Source organism: Rhineura floridana, chromosome 2 (genome assembly GCF_030035675.1).
Source record: "Rhineura floridana isolate rRhiFlo1 chromosome 2, rRhiFlo1.hap2, whole genome shotgun sequence".
Classification (NCBI taxonomy): Eukaryota; Metazoa; Chordata; class Lepidosauria; order Squamata; family Rhineuridae; genus Rhineura; species Rhineura floridana.
In genome coordinates, this window is record NC_084481.1 from 119,410,418 (window position 1) to 119,433,875 (window position 23,458).

At 42.3% G+C, this 23,458-nt stretch overlaps 1 protein-coding gene across 4 annotated transcripts in view; it reads left to right on the top strand.

The window, feature by feature from the left end:
• The first annotated feature begins 387 nt into the window (after window positions 1-387).
• Window positions 388-23,458, top strand: part of TUB (TUB bipartite transcription factor) — a 193,143-nt gene continuing 170,072 nt past the window's right edge. Inside the window, exon 1 of one of the 4 annotated variants that reach the window (XM_061610318.1) lies at window positions 388-523. In XM_061610318.1, coding sequence (XP_061466302.1) covers window positions 468-523 — 56 coding nt within the window. In that variant the 5' untranslated portion in view covers window positions 388-467. The remainder of the gene's footprint in view (window positions 524-23,458) is intronic. The other 3 variants (XM_061610316.1, XM_061610310.1, XM_061610312.1) reach the window with 3 other exon arrangements.

Consider the following 23,458-nt stretch of genomic DNA (forward strand, 5'->3'; position numbering starts at 1 on the left):
ATCTGTGTAAACGAGCATAAATAACACAGACATAATGTAGCAGGAGTTGCATCTTTCACATCCATGGCTGTGCATTCATACAAAGGCTTGAAAGCTTATCAGCATAATCCTGTTGCCTACTGCCTACAACAAGCTTTGCTAAAGAAACAGCTGAAATTATATTCCAGTGATTGGCACAGAATGTATGAATCACAGCTGAGGAGGAATCCCCTTCTCTTGAAAAGACAGTGGTACATTCCTTCAATTGTGAACCTCTGCTAAATTGGTTGCTGTGCATTTAATTCTAGTCCCACCTTTCAGGGTTTATAGGTGTTGTGCAGCATCTTTCCAGCCGGACAGGGTTTCCAGAGACAGGTGTCTGTCTCTGTCTGCTTTTTTTTTTTAAAAAAAGAACTCTTTCAGCCATTCTTTTTATTAGACAATCGGGGAGACTGCAGGGAGTAGGAGCAAGTGCTGAACTGCAAAGGATGGATGGTGTCAGTGGCAACAGGACAATGTCTTACAGTCGGTGGAGTTATGACAGGTATTGTGCTTTGCAACCGTTGACATTCCTGCCCCCCTCTGTTAGATCTTTGCCCGATGACAGCCAGCTTTCCCTGCCAGTCAGTTTTAATGGTGACGGTCAGAAAGTTTGGAGAAATGTGCTTATTTTCTTGTCTTCCAAAGAAGTAGTGTCCCCAGAAGGAAGTGTAAGGAAAGACCTGTGTGGTTAATGAATGGCTAATAAGGGGTGCCATAAAGTTCAATTAGAAATTCAGCAGAAGATGTTCTGCCGGGAAATGAGGGATGGGAGGGTCGGTAAGGGGAAAATCGGGGCAGGTTTTCTGCTAAGAACTCTGCAAAATATCCACAGAGTTTTCAGATGAAAAAATGCTAACTGTGATGCTCCATTGAGGTTGCTGGCATATAATTATAGTACATTTTCCAATAAACAGCTGTTTTCCTCTTGCTAGCCCACTCTTCAGGTTTATATTCCCCAACATCACATTCTCTGTTATTGAAGAATGAGTGCTATTAAAGCTGTATAAATAATCAAATGAACAGGTTTTGACAAGGATTGTCAAGTTTTAGGTTCCTTTTACTTAAAGTAACTGCATCTAGAACATTGGATTCTCATGCTTGCCATTGTCATGCTTGTTGTTCCTTAATGTTAATTGACTAGTAACGAACGATAAAAAGGTAATTTCTGAAAAATCTAAGTACCGCCTACCAGGCCACAAAAATCCTCTTGTGGTTGGGACTGCAGTGTGTGCTTCGTAAAGTGAATGATAGTCACACACAGCAGCAAGAAGAAAACATAGAGCTAACATTTTGTATTACTAGAAGAGATGTATGAGAGTGGATCATAGCCATACCATGTCAATCTGAATATTCTGTCATGCCCTGTCCTGTGATGTAGTTGATGCCTTTTGATAGATGCCAGGCATGTAACAGCTGAAACACACTAAAGGTGACTGAAAACTGCAATAGCTTCTGTCTAGCATTCATTACATTCATGTCCTACCACAGTGGTACAAGCTGAGAAGAAAAGAATGGATGTTATATAGGGGCAACACTCCCCTTCTCTCTTCCCTCTCCCATTTTTTTCTCTGTAGGTCAGGTCCTCCTCTGCTTTTAGCTGCTGGTGCAGTGCACATTTGTGTGTGTAAGGGGGCTAAAAAACACCACACAAGTCCATATATTGTTTTATCCTCCCCAATGGCTAATACTGTGAGGTTGAGAAGTTGCACAGGGGTGTCTCTTGCTTATTCAAACTGTTGTCCTACTTGTATATCCTACTTGACCATCGCAGAAGTGATGGATTCACTCTAATGTTCTAAGTAGCTTTCTGCTGATGGCTATAACTATGGAACTCAGAACGTGTTGCATCTTGGATGATCTCTTGGAGGTAAATGTATTAACAGAACATGTGGGACTGCAGGTTCTGAGCTTCTTAAAACCTCACTTAGGTTGTCAATTCCTTTTCTCTTCAGGATAATTTAATTTGCTTATATGCAGGGTCAGAAATTTGTTTCATCCTATTCATTTGCACAGAAAGTCATCAAAGATGAGAGTATGGTATATGCCTCAATACTGTAAGTTTGTATATAATATGCATGCACATATATAAAAATACAAAATATTAAATGAATTGTTTATGATCAACAGTACACTATGTTTGATTTATGCACATGCTTTCCCCTAAACACAGCAGTTTTGTGTAGATTGGAAATGGTCAACTGAATCTATCCCAATTAGAGTCTGTTGGCTCTTTGAAAGATGTTTTCAGGTTATTAGAAATAGAGTTTCTGCATGTTAATGTTCTATGGATATTGTAGTACATAATACATAAATGCACAGATTGGTATCTAATGGCATACAACTCTGAAACCCTGATTTTTTACTGGGGAAAAGATTATGGTGCTGACCAATCCTGGCCTCCATATGTCTGTCTAGAACACACGGTAGTACCCAAGTTGGCTGTTCCTGATGTAGATGTTAATAATAATAATAATAATAATAATAATAATAATAATAATTTAATTTGTGGGTCGCCTATCTGGCCAATGGCCACTCTAGGCGACGTACAATTTAACAACAATACATTACATCATAATAAAATACATCATAAAATACAATATAACAATAAAACAATAAAACAGTTCCAGTACAGAGTAGTAGGCTATTGGTCGTAAAAATTTAACCCCGTAAGTCCCAAAGGCCTGTCTGAAGAGCCAGGTCTTCAAAGCTTGGCGGAATACATTCAGGGAAGGGGCATGTCGAAGGTCATACGGGAGGGAGTTCCAGAGAGTGGGGGCCGCCACTGAAAATGCCCTCTCTCTTGTCCCCGCCAACGAAAATGCCCTCTCTCTTGTCCCCGCCAACCTAGCTGTTTTAGTTGGCGGGATTGAGAGAAGGTCCTGTGTGGCTGATCTTGTTGGGCGGCATGGTTGGTGGCGCTGGAGGCACTCCATCAGATAAACTGGGCCGAGACCATATAGGTATTTAAAGGTTAATACCAACACCTTGAATTGGGCCCGGAAAATAACTGGGAGCCAGTGTAGGTCGAACAACACTGGGGTGATGTGTTCCCGGCGGCGACAGTTTGTAAGTAGTCGAGCCGCAGCATTTTCTATAAGTTGTAATTTCCGGACCGTTTTCAAGGGTAACCCCACGTAGAGCGCATTACAGTAATCCAACCGAGAGGTGACCAGGGCATGTACCACCAGTGGGAGCTGATGAGCAGGAAGGTAGGGCTGCAGTCTACGAATGAGGTGTAATTGATACCAAGCTGCCCGGCTCACTGCCAAAATCTGAGCCTCCATGGACAGCTTGGAATCAAGAACAACCCCAAGGCTGCGGACCTGGTCCTTCAGGGGCAATTTCACCCCGTCGAACACCAGGTCAACATCTCCCAGCCTTCCCTTGTCTCCTACGAGTAGCACCTCAGTCTTATCAGGATTCAACTTCACCCTGTTCCTTCCCATCCATCCACTCACGGATTCCAGGCACTTGGACATGGTCTCCACAGCAGACTCTGGTGAAGATTTAAACGAGAGATAGAGCTGAGTGTCATCCGCATATTGGTGACACTGCAGCCCAAATCTCCTGATGATTGTCCCCAGCGGCTTCATATAGATATTAAATAGCATGGGAGAGAGGATAGAGCCCTGTGGCACACCACAATTGAGAGGCCAAGGGTCTGAAACCTCCTCCCCCAATGCTACTTGTTGATGCCTATCGGAGAGAAAGGAGCGGAACCACTGCAGTACAGTGCCTCCTATTCCCGATTCCTCCAGGCGATGTAAAAGGATACTGTGGTCGACAGTATCAAAAGCCGCTGAGAGATCGAGGAGGACAAGAAAGGTGAATTCTCCCCTATCTAATGCCCTCCTCATATCATCTACCAGAGCGACCAATGCTGTTTCAGTTCCATGTCCAGTCCTGAAACCCGATTGGTATGGATCCAAATAATCCGTTTCATCCAAGTGTGTCGACAACTGATTAGCCACCACTCGCTCAATGATCTTGCCCAGGAATGGTAGGTTCGAAATTGGGTGAAAGTTATTCAAAACGTGGGGATCCAAGGAGGACTTCTTTAAGATGGGCTTTACAATTGCCTCCTTGAGTGCTAATGGCATTACACCCTCCTCCAAGGATGCATTGACCACCGCCTTAATCCCCTCGCCCAATTTCTCTTTGCAGCTCACAAGGAGCCACGATGGGCAAGGATCAGTTAGACAGGTGGTAGGCTTCACAGTCGAGAGCACCTTGTCCACATCCTCAGAAGGAAGAGGTCGAAACCGATCCCATTTGACCGGATTGCAACTGGCCAACTCTGTTTCATTTACTGTGTCCACGGCGTACGGAATTGAGCTCCGTAAATGTTCGATTTTGTCGGCAAAGTGCTTTGCTAATTTGTCACAGGAGGCCTTAGACTGTTCCAAGGGTTCCTGAGCAACTGGACCGACCAGGCTTCGGACCACTTGGAACAACCTCCTGGGACAGCACTCTGCGGACGCAATAGAGGCAGCAAAGAACCTCTTCTTTTCTGCCTTTATTGCCACTTGGTAGGCAGTTACTGCTGCTCTAACCTGTGTCCGGACATCTTCGGAACGGGATTTCCGCCACCAGCATTCTAGTCGTCTCACCTCCTGTCTCAGATTTCGCAACCGTGGAGTATACCAAGGTGCTAACTGAGTTCTGTTCAGGGGGAGAGGACGTTTCGGCGCCACGCAGTCCAGAGCCCTGGTGATCCCGTCATTCCACTCCATCACCAGGGTATCGACCGTGCGGCCTTCAGCAGGTTCCAATTCCCCAAGCGCAGTCAGGAATCCTTCTGGATCCATTAGGTGTCTGGGGCGGACCATTCTAATAGGTCCTTTTCCCCTACGGAGGGTGTGTGGTATCGAGAAGTCTATATTTACCAGATAGTGGTCTGACCATGACACAGGGGTGGAAGAAGCCACCCCCAACTTCAGAACACTTCCCTCCCCTCCCAGGACAAATATAAGGTCGAGAGCATGACCGGCTACATGGGTGGGCCCAATATTACTAAGGTGCAGTTCCCAGGAAGCCATGGTTTCCAGGAAATCCCGAGGGGCTCCTACGAGAGTGGCCTCAGCATGTACATTGAAGTCCCTGAGAATTAACAGCTCTGGGGACAACGCACATACAGCCGAGACCACCTCTAGCACCTCGGTCAGGGAGTCTGCCGTGCAGCAGGGTGGGCGGTACACAAGCAGGATCCCCAAACTGCCCTTCGGGCCCAACCTCCAGTACATACAATCAACAAACTTAGTCCTATGAAAAGGAGGTCTGGTAAAAACTAGAGACTCCCGATAGATGACTGCCACACCCCCTCCCCGCCTTCCCACCCTCGGTTGTTGTGCATAACGGAAACCCGGCGGACACATGGCCTCAAGAATGGGAGCTGAGGCCTCATCCAGCCAGGTCTCCGTAATACATGCCAGGTCTGCTTGCCCATCCAAGATTATATCATGGATATGCAATGTTTTTTGTGCTACAGACCTGGCATTACACAACAACAATCGAAGGTCGGTAGGAATCCTGCATCCCCCAGTTGTCGTCTGGTTCTGAACAGACCCGGAACATGGGATGGGTATTACACATCTATCCCGTGTTCCCCTCATCTGGCATGGTCTGCCAACAGTACCATTCCAGCGTCTGCCGCCCACTCTTTCTATAGTTTGGCCCCTCACCCTCCCTGTCACATCCCCCCCTGACTTGCACATGCCCCTGTCCCTGTTCGCCAATCAGACAGGCCACCCACCCTAAAACAATAATGAGCCGGAGACCCGCCTCTAACACTCTGATACTGCTAAATTAAATTTAAATTTAAATTAAAAATCATTACAATTCCCCACAACCACACATCCACACATCCATACATCCCCACAGTCAAAATCAGCCCAAAATCAACACAAGTTCTAAATAAATAACAACATTATCTACTTTCGATATTCCATTCAAAAGTAGCACATACAGTGAAGTCAAATAGATTACTGAAAATAATAATAATAGTAATATTCAAGTTGTCATTCATTTGGATTCTTTCAGTGCTATTCCAATGCCCTTTTGTTTCTTTGGCTGTTGTTTCTTCTCAGTGCTGTTTTCCTACTAATCTTTGGATTCAATGCTCAGTTTATGTATCAGTGCATTACAGATTCACAAGCTGAACAGATGACACCACTGACAACCAGGACAGAGAATTTTGTGGAACTTACCCTAATCCCCCTTTCCTACCTAAATATTTACATCATTCTTCCCTTCCCCTCCCTATCGTAGCATAATTTTGCTTGAATAAATTATTCAGTAGCATCCATGTCGAGCAGTATTAACTTAGCATGCTAATATTAAGAACGAAAGTAGCATCAATGAAAACAGCATTGAAAAGATGCAAATGCTTTTGTAACCATTGCTGAAAATTACTGAAAATGGGAGCTCCTTGTTGACCCTCAGGGGGGAATCCCGCCCCCAAACAACTGAAATGAAATCAGGACACTTTTCAGGATAAATCTCATGGGGGAGGTCAATAGTAACCTAATTCCACATTGACCCCACTTAGCTAAATGCCTTCTGTTCAAGCAGGATCTAATAACACATGGTGCTAAATGTTACTGAAGCCCAGTAGTAGGATTATCAATGAGCCTACTGGCGGCGGCGGCGGTAGTTCTCAGAAGTGTTGTCATAGCCAGGGAAAATGTATCTGAATGTTGAATGCTGGGATTGTGGCCAGCCCAAGACATTTTGCTGCCTGAAGTAGAATGCAAGACCGTCAAAATATGTTGACATTTGAGCAGTAGCCAGCCTTCTTTGTTAGGTGGAGCAGCCACATTTCTAGGTGGGGCATTTTTTTGGGGGGAGGCACATAGCCAATCTCCCTCCTCACTGGTGGATAGGATGTAAGGGCCAGGCCAGGGAAGAGAAAGACAGTGACCTTCCCACACTCCTTCTCTGTGCAGAGAGTGTGTTTAGTTAACATAATGGTATGAACAGCAGGAATTAAATGACTGGCATACTTTTTGTTTCATAAGAAAAAAGGATGTTGAGGATACCATGAACAAAGGGATACAAAATAGTTTATGTTATAACTAAGAAGTTAAAAGCTAGTGTGGAGCTTGTTTCCTCAAAAAATCAGTTTTAATCCTGTATCATGACAACACCAATACAAAACAAAAACCTGTCAGGTTTAGAAACAGAGTAAGAGCACATTACAATGCAACTATAGTGAAGCATTTAGGGAGAGTGGTGCTGAGAACAGTATGAATAACTTTCTTGTTGAAGTCAATGAGATTAAGTCCTTAACTTCATAAAATATTTACTGCATAATAGACTTCCTTTTGTAAACTTATAAAAATGCTTGATAAATATGGAAGAAAGCTTTCTGAATGGTAAGTTCACAATACACCTTTTCAGAGAGAAAATAAATACTTTAGGGTGTGTTTATTAACTCCTTCTTGAGTGTACATCCTTCAAATATTATCTGGATCCATTTCAATCGGGCTTCAGGCCTGGACATGGGACTGAAACAGCCTTGGTCGCCTTGGTAGATGATATGAGGAGGGCGTGGGATAGGGGCGAATGCACCTTCCTTGTCCTCCTTGATCTCTCAGCAGCTTTCGATACCGTTGACCACGTTATCCTCCTGGACCGCCTGAAGAGGTTAGGCATGGGGGGCACTGTATTGCAGTGGTTCCATTCCTTCCTCTCTGGTAGGTACCAAAGAGTGGCATTGGAGGATGAGGTTTCAGATCCTTGGCCTCTCACTTGTGGGGTGCCACAGGGTTCCATCCTCTCCCCGATGCTGTTCAACATCTATATAAAGCCGCTGGGGGCAATCATCAGGAGATTTGGGCTGCAATGTCATCAGTATGCGGATGACACGCAGCTCTATCTCTCATTTAAATCTTCACCGAGGTTGGCTGTAGAAACCCTGTCCAAGTGCCTGGAGTCGGTGAGTGGCTGGATGGGAAGGAATAAGCTGAAGCTGAACCCTGACAAAACCGAGGTACTGTTTGTGGGAGACAAGGGAAGGCTGGGGGATGTGGACCTGGTGCTCAATGGGGTACGTTTGCCCCTGAAAGACCAGGTCCGCAGCCTGGGGGTCATTCTTGACTCCCAGCTGACCATGGAGGCTCAAGTCTCGGCTGTGAGCCGGGCGGCGCTGTATCAACTCCATCTGATATGGAGGCTGCGCCCCTACCTTCCCAACCATCTGCTCCCACCGGTAGTACATGCCCTGGTCACCTCTTGCCTAGACTACTGTAATGCGCTCTACATGGGGTTACCCTTGAAAACGGTCCAGAAGCTGCAACTGGTACAGAATGCGGCGGCTCGTCTGATTAAAGGCAGCCACCGGCAAGATCACATCACTCCAGTGCTGAAGGAGGTGCACTGGCTACCGGTTGTTTACCGGGCCCAATTCAAGGTGTTGGTTTTGACCTTTAAAACCCTATACGGTTTTAGCCCAGTCTATCTGAAGGAGCGCCTCCAGCATCGATAGGGATGCCGCTCAACAAGATCAGCCTCAGAAGACCTTCTCTCGATCCCACCGGTTAAAACAGCTAGACTGGTGAGGACTAGAGAGAGGGCTTTTTCAATAGTGGCCCCCACCCTGTGGAACTCTCTCCCAAATGATCTCCGCCATGCCCTTTCTATGATAAGCTTCCGCCGGGCCTTGAAGACCTGGCTCTTCAGGCAGGCTTTTGGGGTGGGTTAGGTTTCTTACTGTTATGGTTTTAAATTTTAATGTTTTAATGTATTGTTTTATGTTGTACATCGCCCAGAGTGGCTGGACAACCAGCCAGATGGGCGACTAATAAATTAAATAAATAAATAAATAAATAAACAAATAAATAATAATAATAATAATAAATAGGTTCCTGAACTTTAGATTTTCCTTTCTGTTGCACAATCAAAGGAAAACTTTTTAACTGGTTGCTATATAAAGGACTAACTAAGCAATTGGAAACTAATTGTAGAAACCAATTGGATTTTTTTCCTGTTGCTGGATTGATTTTTCTGCCCAGAAACCTTGAAAAGGTCTCATGCTGAGCTACACACATTGGGAAAATCAGAAATTAGGCCCAAGTTACAGCTTAAGTGGCCAGCCAGTGCAGCTAACTGTAGCAGTATTTCTATTCCTTTAGGGCTGTTTTTATCCTTTGTCTCCAAGTACTCAAGCAAAAGAAGAAAAACTCATCACTGTGATTGTGAGTGTAGAGTAAATTAGAGTAGATATTGTTCAGATCACTTTAAGTTATCTCTTTATTTCCCCCTTTAGCAATAAGCACCCAATCTTGCTCTACTCATCATAATAACTGCAGACTAAACAAACTCTTACTGCAGGGAAACAAACATGCTTTTTTATTGCTGGCTGGGCAGAGAACACAACTAAAACTGCAACTGAAAAGCAGAGCAAAGGAAAGTCCAAGGGGTAGCATCTAACTTTAGCCCATAATACAAAGTGCTAATATTTAACTCTGCAAGGGTCATGTTACTATGCAGGGTGTTTTTTCCAGGATCACTTAAGTAATTATTTATTTATTTATTATTTCAATTTATATACCGCCCTTAGCAGAATAGCTCTCAGGGCAGTGAACAAACAAGATAAAATACAATATATCATAATAAAAATCATAAAAACATATACAAACAAACAACAAAAACACTACAAAAACACAATACGACAAAAATTAAAAATACGGATTAAAAGATTAAAATGGTTAAGAAAATTAAAGTAATTTTAGTAAGTAATTATAGGATGATTGTGACTATCTACCCTCAGTTAGGGAACAGACTTTGGGGGGAATCTTAATCTAGATGAAGATTTTGTTGTGCACACACCCTGCATTATTCACTTAATTTTTCAGAGGATCCTGTTCTTAAATTGCTCCTGTCCTTAAAACAAGCTGTCATTCTTTACATGCAGGCTCAGGCTGTCATTGTCTGTCATGTCAAAAATTAAAAAGATAATTAAAAAAATACTAGAGTGGTGTGGAAGAACAGCTCTAGGGGCTGGGGATGCCAGCCCTGTAGCTGGGGTGGGTGGGTGGCGGCACCACCTGCGCTTACACCATTTGGTATCCCCTTGTTCACTGTATCCTTATGAAACAACAAATATGCCAATCATTTAACTCCTGGTGTCCATACAAAATTTCCTGTTAACCTTTACATAGCCTATTATGTAAGTTAACACACATGCTGAATGGAAGAGGAATGAGTCGGAAGGTCACTGCCTTCCCCTGGCCTGGCCCTCACATTGTCTCCACATCCTGTCCACCAGTTATGTGTCTCTCCCCTTAAATGTGGCTGCTGCCCCACCTAACAAGGAAGGCTGGCTCCAGGGCTGAACAATGTCCTCCATTTGCCCCAACCTGGCTATAGGGCTGCATTGGAAGCAGCAGATTCCAATACCCCCTACCTGGTATACTACTACTATTACTACTACTACTACTACTACTACTACTACTACTACTACTAAATTTGCTGCTCTTTCATAACAATCTGTTGCTTGAGGTGGCTGTCTCACTCTACCTACCTAGGGCCAACTCTGATTGGGATCCATCCAAGCTGACTCTGTTTTCACATTGCTCATAAGCCTTACTTGGACAACAGCATCCACTTTTCTCCCAGTTTGCCAGAGACTTGAAATCACCAATGTCATTATTACTGAGCCTGCCAACTCAATTGTTGACTTATTTTAGTTACTCTGTGCTGGTTTACTCTCCAAGATTCTTTCTAGAACCACTGGAAACATGTTCTAAGGTCTTACTTCTCTATAAGCATGTTGTAGACTGCCACAGAGATAACGGAGAACTGTATGGGGTAAGATGCTTTTGAGGTGCTTTGTAATCTCCTCATGATACTCCAGGTCTGAAACAATTCTGGACTTTTAATAGTTTAGTGTATGATGAATGGTATTGCTATTAGGTATAAAGGAGAGAAAATCAGTTATTTCTTGGTTAGGCTTTCCTTTTCCTGTAAATTTCCCCAATTCCCCTCCCCTTTTTTACTGACATCACTGTGGTGCTGAATTCCTTGGCTTTCTGTGGGTAGATCCTAAAGTAAAGCACACTGAAATCAGCAGGGCCAGTGTTTGTGCGTGTGTTATTCAGAGATCAAGAAAGTGATCTTCCTTCTTTCAACCATGCTGTGGAATCAACTATGTTAATCTGATCTGGAAATTGTGATGTGATTATGACCTATATAAAATGATGTATGATTTTCAAACTTGGATATGACTAGCAATATAAATTATAGTTATCTGCTAAAACAGTAAAATGAACTGAAATTATAAACTGGAACGCTGTGATTTCCCCCCCTTTTTTTAAATCACCCCTTTCTCAGTTGCAATTTTTATTGGTATTGTCAGCTGAAAGGAAAAATAGAATGGAATTTTACCAGCAATAAAATGATGCAGTTGCAGTCTTCTCATTTTTCTACTGGATAATGTTTTCATTTGTAATTACTAGGGCGTACAATTTTTCATTCACGTCTTACATTGGTTTGCATCAGATCTTTACTTTGTTGCAGTGCAGTATTTTGAATATTTTTTTACAAATACACTTATATTGTATTGTAATATATTCAAATACAATGGAAATTCATACCATCATTGGCCATTGTAGATTTATATTTATCTGACATTCTGTGGGCCACAATGTATAAATTCCTCATTCAAGAGCCATGCCACTGAAATCTATAGATCAACATTGTGATTGTGTGTGTGAAGTGAACACGGCAAGGCTTGAACAGCTTGTGTAAAATTGAAAATAGCTTTGAAATGTACATTTTTAAACCAGAGATATTTTGTTAGTTTCATTCAGTCATGGCCTTTAGAGTACAAGTCACAGTTTTTCATTCACCAGGAGTGATGTTGAAATTTTGAATCTGGATTATTGACAACAACATTTGTTGCCAAGGGTACAGAGAGAAAAAGAGTCATTCATGATCAGCTTAATTCAGAATACAAGTTAATAAACTATGGACTGTTGCCCAGTATTGCTTACACAAACAACCTTAATACTGTTGACTGGTTCTTGTCTCAAACTGACTTCACATATGCTGCTTAAAACATATTTGAGTCTCTCTCCTGTAGTTAGAGTGAATATTGGTCAATGGTAGATGATGTGCATGAAAAAAGGGCCCAGATTCAATCCCTGGCATCTCTATGTAGGGCTGGGTAAGACTCCTGTCTGAAACTACTGTCAATTCCAGTCACTGTAGACAATATTGAACTAGATGGGTCAACTGCCTGACTTGGCCCAAAGCAACTTCCTATGTTTCTAAGGGTCAAAGACCGAAATAGAGTTTCTCCTGGAGAGAGAGTGTTCAGAAAATAAAAAGAATGGGTAGAACAATCCAAATTCTCCACAGAGCAATGGGGCAGAATGGAGTAGTGGAACTACCACCATATCTGAAGTCCTATAATTTGCACAGGCCAGGGTGGAAGGTTGGGGGCATGTTTTCAGTTAATTTTGTGGCACCAGCTCCAGGTAGGTGCTGCAGAAGGGCCTAGATTGGGCCCCTCTTTGGAAACTAGAACAGCTTTGGACCCAGCAGATCCAGGACAGGTCTAGGTCCATCCCACCATGTCCCATTTTTGGATCCTCTGCCAGGTATGGGTGGTAGCACTTAGGGTTGCCAGGTCACCGTTTTTTGACCAGACACTCCAGTTTTTCATGGTCCTCTCCAGGTCTTAGGTGAGTCACCTTAATCTCCAGACTCTTAGCTTTCATTAAAAAAAATCCCTAAGTGTCTAGGTGGTTTGGTTCAAGAGATATACACCAACATGTCAACTGCTCTCCCCAACTTCTATTAGAAGCCAGCAACTCTAATCTGTGCCCTTTCAGGTATTTTAGCCAATAAGTGAAGTCAGGGTTGTGACTGACAAGAGATTTGATGACCTCCAGGCAAGAGCTAGAGCCCACTTCAAATCTTGAAAACAGTTTCCTTTCCTGTTTCTCTGCACATCAGAAGTTGAGTGTATAATACATTATACTATTCTGATTATAATGAGTCAAACAAGTTTATATTTTACTGGGCTGTTGAAGAGGGCAGTTTATTTATCTAATTCATAGTCTGTTTTGAAAACCTTCCCAATATGAAATTTTAATCCATTACCCACTTTTCTGGGAGTGAATTTGCAATGCTAATCCCACATACCTGGCAGTAATTGAATTCAGTAGGGCTTGAGTAGACATGGTCAGGATTGTGCTGTAAATCAATGGGACTTTTCAGTGAACATAGCAAAGGATTGTGTTGTAAATCTTTCTCTCCTCCATTCCTTTTTTTTTTAAAGCAACCAGCAGGGCTTACTTAGAATTATTATTAGACTTAGAATTTATTACTTGCCCTTCACCAAAAGGTCAATGCTTTTATTTGGTAGGAAACTAATACTGATTTTAAAAAAAAGTTTTACAATGACCAACTAGTTTTGACAATAAACTATTATATAGGGTGTATGTATTTTTACCTCTCCAGTGTGTGTATATATATGGAATCTTTCCAGCAACTCTGTGAGGTAGGGCTGGAAATCAAGGCAGTTTACAACAAGAAATAAATCCATTGAAAATCCAATAACCATAAAACAAGAATAAAACAGTTGCAAAACAACTTAAAGTGGCATGATTCTGAATTTTGGGTTGGGTGAGTGAAGTTCCTTATCATTTGAGATTGCAGTCCTGTGCACGCTTCCTTGTTTGAATACATTGAATACATTAGGACTTGCTTCTGAGTAAACATGCATAGGATTGCACTATAAATATCTTTACAGGTTGTGTAAATAATAAACATCTTTGAGTCATGCTTATATAAATATTTCTTCATACTATGTCTAAATATGTATCTGATTTCACACTATGGTTGTACATTATTATTTATTTATGTATTTTATTTGCAACATTTATATATCACTTTAGTGAAAAACTCTCAAAGCTGTTTACAGAAGGAATTAAAACAATACAATTATTGGCAAAAATGGTTGAAAACAAGTATTTAAAAACATTCAAAATAATAAAACCAACAATGAGTTAAAAACAGATTAAAAGCATAATAATGTCTACATGCCGGAGTAGGCTTGCCTAAACAAAAATGTTTTTAGCAGATGTTGAAAAGAGTACAATGAAGGTGTCTGCCTAATGTCAATAGGCAGAGAGTTCAAAAATGTAGGTGCTGCCACACCAAATGATCAATTTCTTATAAGAGCAGAACAATTAGTATTGGCACCCGTAACATGGAAAGCACACTTTGAACTTGGCCTTGTAGCAAATCGGCAACCAGTGCAGATTTCAGAGCACAGATATTATGTGCTGATAGAGTCTCACTCATGTTAGCAATTGTGCCACAGCATTCTGGACTAACTGCAGCCCCCGGGTCAGGTGTGCTGCCTGGGAATTTCTGTGATCTTGGCTGACTGGCTGCCAGGTTTTTTTAGTTTTAGTTTTTGGTTAGGAACCCTGACTGGTTGTGGGATGCTGAGTTTTCTGCCTTACTCATCGGAATCTTGTTGTGGTTGGTATGGTATTGCATTTAGGAAATCATCACTGTCTTTGGTTTTTCTTTTCTATTTGCATTGCATTTACCTCTGACTTCACTCCCTTACATCCATAAAAGCAGTCACAGTGGTTCCATGTAGTCAGCTCAACCCCCTTAAACCCACTGATGATGCACCTTATTGTTTGCATGATGGTTTGTTTCTTGCCTAATCGTGGTAAAAGAGAATTCACATACTGGGAAGTATGGCTTCAATTGCTGTTGTTCCCATGCTACTGCCTCTGAAGGTACACCAAACCGTGTTTGTTTTTTCTGTCAGTTATTACTCACTGGAATTGGGTTGGAAAGTGAGTTTATAACAGCCCACAGGATAGGCAGGAAAGGGTAGAGAAGTTTCTTAACTCTTACTTATTTCCCAAATCTCTCTCTGCAGTGAAGAGTCAAGTCTGTAAAGTTGTTTGGAACAGCCACATTAAAAGTCAGGCAGGGCATTTCAGGTAGGGGGTTGCCAACCTTGCTTTGATATCGATATTTTTGCAGAGGATCCCTAGTGAAGCCTTACCAACAGCATAATCCTAGCCATATCTTACTTCTGTTGAGTTCTGTGGGGCTTAGTCCCTTAGTAAGAATGTTTAGAATTGCAACCTTCAGGGGCATCCATCTTTACTCCCAAGTGCCCCCATCAAACATCTCCACAACACTAGGCTCCCTTTTTCCTACAGTGGCCTTCTGATGACTGGCCTGGCCTGAGGGCACTTAAGAAGCAAGGAGGCTAGATTAAATGCTCCTTACCCAGGCTTCCTAAGCATGTGAGAAGGAATGTTCTTGTCACTTCAGCTGGACTTGGAAACACCCTCATTTAGCTAAGATTTCTATCTTAATTTCTAATCGGGGATTTTTTTTATTTGAGTGGTATGCTCCAAGCAACTGTGGTTGATGCTTAACATATCATGCTTAATGACATCACTAGGGTCCCTTCGCATTACATTTTAGAGCCCACCCCTGAAATCACAGGATTTGGGATGCTTCTGACCCATCAATCCTAATAGCATTGCCTCCAATGATTGCACTTTGCATGGCTGCAGAGGGGCCCTCTATGGTGGCAAAGCCCTCCCACCAGTGAAGGCCAGAGGACAGAAACTTCCATTGCATCCTAGCCCCCTCCAGCAGCATGGATTGGTGGCTAGGGCTGCAGCTTAATCGTCACTGATGTGAAAATGGAAGCCTCAGATAGTACATTCATAAACAGGGTTTATTCCTCATAGGACATAGGAAGCTGTCTTATACAGAGTTGAAACACTGGTCTGTCTAGCTCATTATTATCTATACTGACTGGTGGTGGCTCTCCAGGATTTCAGACAGGAGGTGCCTGGGACCTTTTGCATGCAAAGTAGGTGCTCTATCACTTATCTATGGTGTTGTAGTAAACAACAGGATAGGAATGTCAAACAGAAATAACAGAGAATTTTGAGGTCCATTGGACCAGGAGCCCTAAAGGAAAACGAAGATACAGGCTTGCAGCAAAGGTAGTCCTTTATTGGTTACGTATGCACGGTCAGTCTCCCTTGAGCTTGGTGGAGTGCTGCAACATGGCACTGTTCGCCAAGAGTTTTTATATATTCCAGGGTAAAGCACATTAGCATTTCCCAATCATGGAGCTACACATAAGCATTTCATAGAGGTTACACTGTCCACATTATTTTCTAGCCAATTAGGTAATGTTAAACAATTCTAATACCAGCACATTTCTACTATGAGCTAATACATTCCAATACTAATTCCTCTCATGACGTTGGAAGGACAGAGACTTTCAGTACCAGTGTTCTGTTCCCCTTATCTTCTTGAGCCAGGCTGTACCTAGCATACCATGCATACCAGTTACCATGGATAAATTTGTGTTACAAGCAGAGATATCAGTACTAAGGAGAGGATCATTTATCTGGCCTGTTGCTCCTTTATAAAAGTATGATCCTTATAATTTCTAAAACAATATATTTTGCCTACTTTTTGTACATAAAAATTCCCCATTATTTCCCCCTTTGAAGTTATCCAGCTTCACATAGTGTCATATTCTATTTTGTTCATCTTCATCCATTCTGCTTGCAAAGTTTTTATCTTAGCATCTTCCTCTGCTATCCACTTCTCCATATTCTCATCATCAGACCTTTTTTCAGGCATCTGATGCACTGTTGCACCTTTGTAGGTTCTTACCACATTTATTTTTCTGGTTCCCACTTGCCACACTATTTTCTGTACCTTCTTATACAACCATACAAACCTTGCATAAAGAATGCAGATTAATAGGAGTAGCAAGAGTACAGCTACTAACGTCAAAATGATAGGGTGGAATGATAAAGTCAAAACATTCTTCAAAGTAGGACTCCATCCAGAAAAGATATCCCACCAATGATAGTTAGTAACATCTTCCATCTCTTTGGTGATTCTAACAAGTTCAGCTTGATCATGTTGGATCTTTACAACCAAACCCTTGTCATTTCGGGATAGGGCCTCAAGTTGCATATGAATTCTCTTACTGGCCCATAAGGCTTGTGCTACTGAACTAATATTGAATCCTAGGGGAAAGGAAAAACTCCATTTCATGGCCTCCCATCCTTAGTTTCATACTCTATAGCCATGTAGTGTCTCATAGTGGTGCGCACATGGGAAATATTGCATCTACATTCACGTACATGGGGAAAGGAGATAGTATCATCTTCCCAATATACTGCATCTCGTGACACTACACACACACACATCCTCGACCATTATCAATTATTCGAGGAGCATCATCACACCACTGAGCCCATACACAACCGGCACTACTAAAGTTATAGGCACATGGCTCAAACGGTGTACTGTGGATAGGACAAAGCCATCTATCAAAGTCCCATTGGTCACACCCGGCTGTCATCACAAAGAGACCCTCTGTAGCCAGCTGTGAATTGAAATGAGGTATGCGTAAGTGATTGCCAATTATGTTAGGGAGAGGAAAGTACCGATAAGCAGTTAACTCTTTTCCTTTGATAACTATTGTGACTGCAAACTTTAATAAGGGGTGCTGTGTTACAAATTTGATTACTTTTAGCCAATCCCAGTTTACATTTATGTCTTTAATAATGTCTTGCCATTGGCTAACATCTCCATTCCTCCAATCTTGGATGCTATGTTCTAGCTTCATGAGATTTCCAAGTTGCATTAATGCACAGTGAGTCATAATAAGGAGAATCTATTGTCCTTGTCAGGTGAGATTAAGTAGATAAGAAGTTAAATTAAGATATGTCACATATACTTGAGTGGCTTGAACAGACCTGGACTTACAAGATCTGAACAGGGTGGTTCACGACAGATGCTACTGGAGGTCGCTGATTTATAGGGTCGCCATAAGTATTAGTTGACTTGAAGGCACATAACAACAACAACAAACTTGAATGGCTTGATAAAGTACACCAGCTTCCTGCACTATTTGCTTTTCAGTCAAGCGTGACATTGTTTGATACCCACTATCATCCAAGTCGTACAGCTGGGTTTCTGCAAGAGTGTCAGCCAGACTTGATGCCCACTCGTCAGGGCAGGAGTTGTCCTCTTTGAAGTCCTCAGGGTCTTTCCCAAACGGCTCAGGGATCTCTCCTGTAGCCCTTACCTGGGCAATCAAGCCTGGATTAATGCTTTCATCTGTGGAGTAGCCTTCTTACCTTAGTTGTTCTGAGATTTCCTCATTTGTTTCGTGTGAGCAAAAGTTAGTTTCCTTAGGTTGGAGGGGTGGCGGTGCCTTCCTGCTGCTTGAGTCAACTGTTCTATGGGCATGGCTTGCATGTATCCACGAGGTTCTTTTCTTCACTTGGATAGCAGTATTAGTAATCAGCAGGACCTAGAAAGGGCCTTCCCTTTGGGACTGGAGGCAGTCCTTTCTTCTGTGGTCCTTCCTGAAGACGTAGTCACCTGGCTGGATAGAATGGCAGGGCATGTCTGTAGGAATTGGAAGAGCGTCCTGTACCTGAGAGGAGAGACTGACAGCAATTTTGAACAAATGTATGACATATTTAGTAAGTTCATCGTAGTGTTCAGAAAGTTCAAAAGTCTTAGTTTTCTGAGGTGGCTCAATCCCTAATAGTAAAGGTCTACCAAATACTATTTCATGAGGAGTCAATCCATGTTTTCTGTTTGGTGTGTTTCTGATATGCATGAGTACCAGAGGCAAAGCCTGAGGCCATTTTAGACCAGTTTCTGCACAAATTTCCCCTAATTTTCTCTTTAGGTAAAAATGTTTATGTTCTACATGTCCCGAGCTCTGAAGATGGTAAGGACAATGAAATTTTTGGGTAATGTGCAAAGCAGTGCATAATTTCTTCATTATCTCTGCAGTGAAGTGCCCCCCCCTTTGTCAGAATCTATCTTGAGTGGAATACCAAATCTAGGGACCACTTCAGCTACTAACTTCTTTACCACCTTAACAGCATCTTGGTGCTTGCAAGGCTACCCATCCGCTGAACACACATACAATCACCAAACAGTATCGAAAACCACCAGATGGGAGTAATTCAATGAAATCAATTTGCAAATATTGGAAAGTCCCATAAGACCACCTATGAGCACTCTGGATGGTGTTCTCTCCCCTGGTTGTAGAAAATTGTTGACAAGTAGCACAGGAGGATGCAACACGTGCTGCCTACTGGTGAGTACCTGGGGCATACCAGCATTTCAAGATTTGCTCAGCTACCCCCCTTTTGCTCATATGGCCCATTCCATGGGTCACCTGGGCAAGATGGTGGACCAGGACTCTGGGGACGACTGGTCTGCGGTCAAGGCTATACCAGACACCTCTGAATTTGTCACAACCTGCTTTGATCCAAGCCTCCTGTTCTTGAATGGAAGCTTCCCCTTGCAATTCTGCTAACTTCATGGTGTCTGCAGGCATAGAAACACAAGTCAGAAATGAGAAAGGAGCCGGTGAACCACGAGCAGCCGCGTGTCAGGCAGCTCATCAGCTTGCTGATTACCTAAAGAAATAGGATCAGTTTTGTTAGAATGTGCCTCACAATGAATAACAGAAATGACAGGCAGAAGGAGAATAATGCTGAAGTATGGTGTGCCTGCATGAAGGAGAGGGCCCACCTGTGCTGAAATGCCCTCCCCAGAGAGGTTCAACACATGTCAACATTGCAATCTTTTTGATGCCAGGTTCAGACTCCTGTTTGACCAGGCATTTTAGAGGAGTTGCTTTTGCTTCAGTTTACATTGGTTTTAAGCCATTATCTTTTAGTTTTTATTGCATTTTTTTGTATTTTAGTTGCATTATTGCATTTCACTGTGTTTGTCCTGGGATCCATTTGGATGAATGGAAGTGGTGTAGTGGTTAGAGTTTCAGAGTAGAATTGGGGAGACCTGAGTTCAAATTCCCACTCAGCCACAAAGCTTGCTGGATGGCCTTGCAACCTACCTCAGAGGATTGCTGTGAGAATAAAAATGAAGGGAAGGGGAGGAACCATGTATGCTGCCTTGAGCTCCTGAAGGAAAGGCTAAATATAAATGCAGTCAATAAATTAAGGTAAATAAATGTACATCTCTCTGCACATGCACAGATGGACTGTGCCACATTTTGCCTTAGTTGAACCCCCTGTCAGTGACAGAGATCTGGTAATGATATCAAGCATTAACTTTAGGTAGAGATGCAAGCCCATTGGGCCAATACTGTACCACTTCAGTCTGCTGGGATGAGAGGGACCTTATATGACAAAACAAATTCTGTCCACATAGAAAAGTAGCTTGTAAGGGAGAAGGGCTCTAGCCTGGCATTCACTCAAGCTAGTTTTCTTTGTGAAGGGATTGACCTATTATTTCATTGGAGGAGCAAGCAATCACATGAGACCCTTACTGCAGTCTGAAGTGTTGGCACTCAATGAGAAGAACTAGGCCAGTCTTAATAGGGGTACTTCCCAGGGGATTACAAGAAAAGACTGTAGAAATTGAATCTGAGTGCAGGGATGGGGGAAGACATGTGCCCAGTTCTCATTTTAATAAAAACCTATCAGTTTTGCACTTTATGGACTAATATGCAAACCAGAATGCAGCTGCCTTTTGAACATCATACTTCTCCAAATTTTGTGATGTAAGTTTCCAACGAAAAATGCATACCAAAAAAAAAGCATCTATGTTAGGACAATGACATATAAATGCATTATGTTAGGGGGGTATTGCTTGTAAAAATGCTCCTATTGGGCAAAGTTGCAAAATATATATATATTAAGAAGAAGATGCATGAATCTTCCTAGTCAACGAGACTGGTGCAGAGTTGTACCAGAGTTGCCTCTAGGCCCAGAAGTTCAAGGGAGTGATCTTTTTTTCCTCACCCATGCTGTGGAATCGGTTCCACTATGGATGATCGATTGTGGAGTTAGGGTTAGGCCTGTTAGGGTTGTTACTTGTGTTTTTACATGCTGTAACCAGAGCTTGGAAAAGTTACTTTTTTAAACTACAACTCCCATCAGCCCCAGCCAGCATGGCCACTGGATTGGGCTGATGGGAGTTGTAGTTCAAAAAAGTAACTTTTCCAAGCTCTGGCTGTAACCTGCCCTGGGACCTTCTGATGAAGGGTGGATAAGAAATACAATTAACAACAACAATGTGATTTAGAGGGCAAGCATCAGCATGTGTTTTTAAATCGTTTTTTAAAAATGTGTTTTTAAATTTGTATATTTGTGTTTAATGCTTTTAATTGCTGTAAACTGCCCAGAGAGCTTTGGCTATGGGGCAGTATACAAATGTAATTAATCATCATCATCATCACCATCAGCAGCAGCAGCAGCATAGCAATGTGGTAGTAGCAACACTACCACTTATGTAGCCTTCTACCAACGTCAGAGCACTGTGACCAGTGGCTGCAGCTGTGGAAGTTGCCTAATATCTCATCAGAATTCTGTGGTGAAACCACAGAAAACGAGAATTCATTTGCTCATCAGAGAGATTGCTTTGCTATTGAATCATTTTGGTAGACCAGGAAATGGTAGGGTAATCATTGGTACCTTCACATTATTACTGTGTTAGTCCTTCTGTATCTCTGTCTAGATTTCTCCACAGTATTTTCATCCTTCATCTTCCTTCATCTCTTCTTCCATTCTTCTGTCACTATTTTTCGCAGAAAAGCCCCTTGATCAGTAGCATAATACATAGCAAGAAGCAAGAATAATCACCCCCAGCATTTCAGTAACAGCGATGTCTACACTAGAGGATAGGTTTTTGAATATACAATATGTCTGTCCACAAATTAGCTCATTTTGTTCAAGCTTTTCCTACACAGGGAATTGGTGTTGAGCAGCGGATTGTGCTGTCCTCTGAATTAAATGTGTGCCATTCCCAAAGTATATTAGCTGGCAGGCCAAGGAAATAAAATACAAGCTGTTATATGAGCGCACAGCCATTTCCTGAAACAATGTTCTCTTCTGGCAAGGTACAGATGCTGCTTGATTTTTATTGATCTTTGTTTCCTCTTAAAATAGTATATATTCTTAAACTAACAAGCTAAGTAAGAATGGCTAAGAAGCATTTTTAACCAGAAATGTTTCAGCAAAGTGCTGTTCCGCTTAAATAATTGTAAACATTTCTTCTAACCTTTGGTTAAATGTAACAATTGTGACATCCAAAATAGTTGCATCACACCAAAGGACAGGAAAACAGTAATATACCTCTGCATAATGTTTCCTGTCCTCTGAAGTAGAGAAGGTGGCTGCACATCAGAGGGCTGTTTCAGTGGCTGTCCTTGGGGCTCTGAAACATATTTCCCTAAGGCAGGGGCTGCCAACCTTTTTGGACCAGTGGGAGCATTTGAAATTTTGAGAAAGTGTTGTTGGCACCAGTTACAGAATGGCACAAAATGGGGGCATGGCTTAACACAACATGGCTGCCATGTGGGTGTGGCATAGGGTTGCCAGGCTCAGGGCCTGAGAATGATTCTGTATCTTTAAGAGAAGAGAAAATTCAGCAAAGTGCAGGTTTTCTTGCAACACTGTAATGGGAAAAACCACAAGGTGAAATTCTCCCTTCCCCCACCACAACTTTTAAAGATACAGAAGACCTCATGGTTGCCAAGTGGGGGGGGGCAGGAGGGAGTGGAAATACTGCTCAGGTCAAAAATGGTTGTACACCTGCAGTAACTGAGCAACTGGGGGGGAGTAAAAATGTAAAATTAGAGGGCGGGGCCACAAGGAAACAGCAACACAAATCCTTCCCAGAGGAACACCTACTTGTGTGAGTGGAAAACAATGGATTTGAAGCTACCACTGAGCACAAAATGTGGACTTTGCAAATGTATTACGACTGTAAAAGCAGTGTAGTTGCTATGAAGAATGCTCCCATGTGGATAAGCCCTAATTTCTACTGATATTTTAAATGTGCTACTATTATTATTTAATTGTTTGTTTATTTAGCAGATTTCTAAACTTCTTCATGGCCAGAGGCCATTGAAATGGTATATAAAATAATTCTTCTAAATTTGTTATCTACTTTGGGTATTTTACATTAAAGGCACAAAATAGATACTTTAAATAACATGCTGTGTCCCACTGGGAGAAGGCAGCTAGGCATGACAGCCAGAGAGCAACAAGCATAACTAGTACTGGGACTACTACAGAGGATGGGCTTGGCTCAAGGGCATGAGCTCAGGGGGAATGCTTCTCCCCCAGCATCTGTTACCTAGTCAGTATCTGCCTCACTCTGTCTAACGGTAGGACCAGCCCCAAACATCATTGGGCAAAGGAAGTGTATTCTGCTGGACATCTCAGCAGCTTCCATGTATTCTGTTTCACCTGGCTGGGATGGGGCTTGAGTACACTGTTGGACAGTAGACAGTGTTGGAGCGATTTCTATTTAGCCTTTAGGTTATGAGTCCTTGCAGAGTTTTATCTTGTCCATGTTGTTTAACATCTATATGAAAGAGTTGTGGGAGATTGGCCAGGATTTAGAGTTC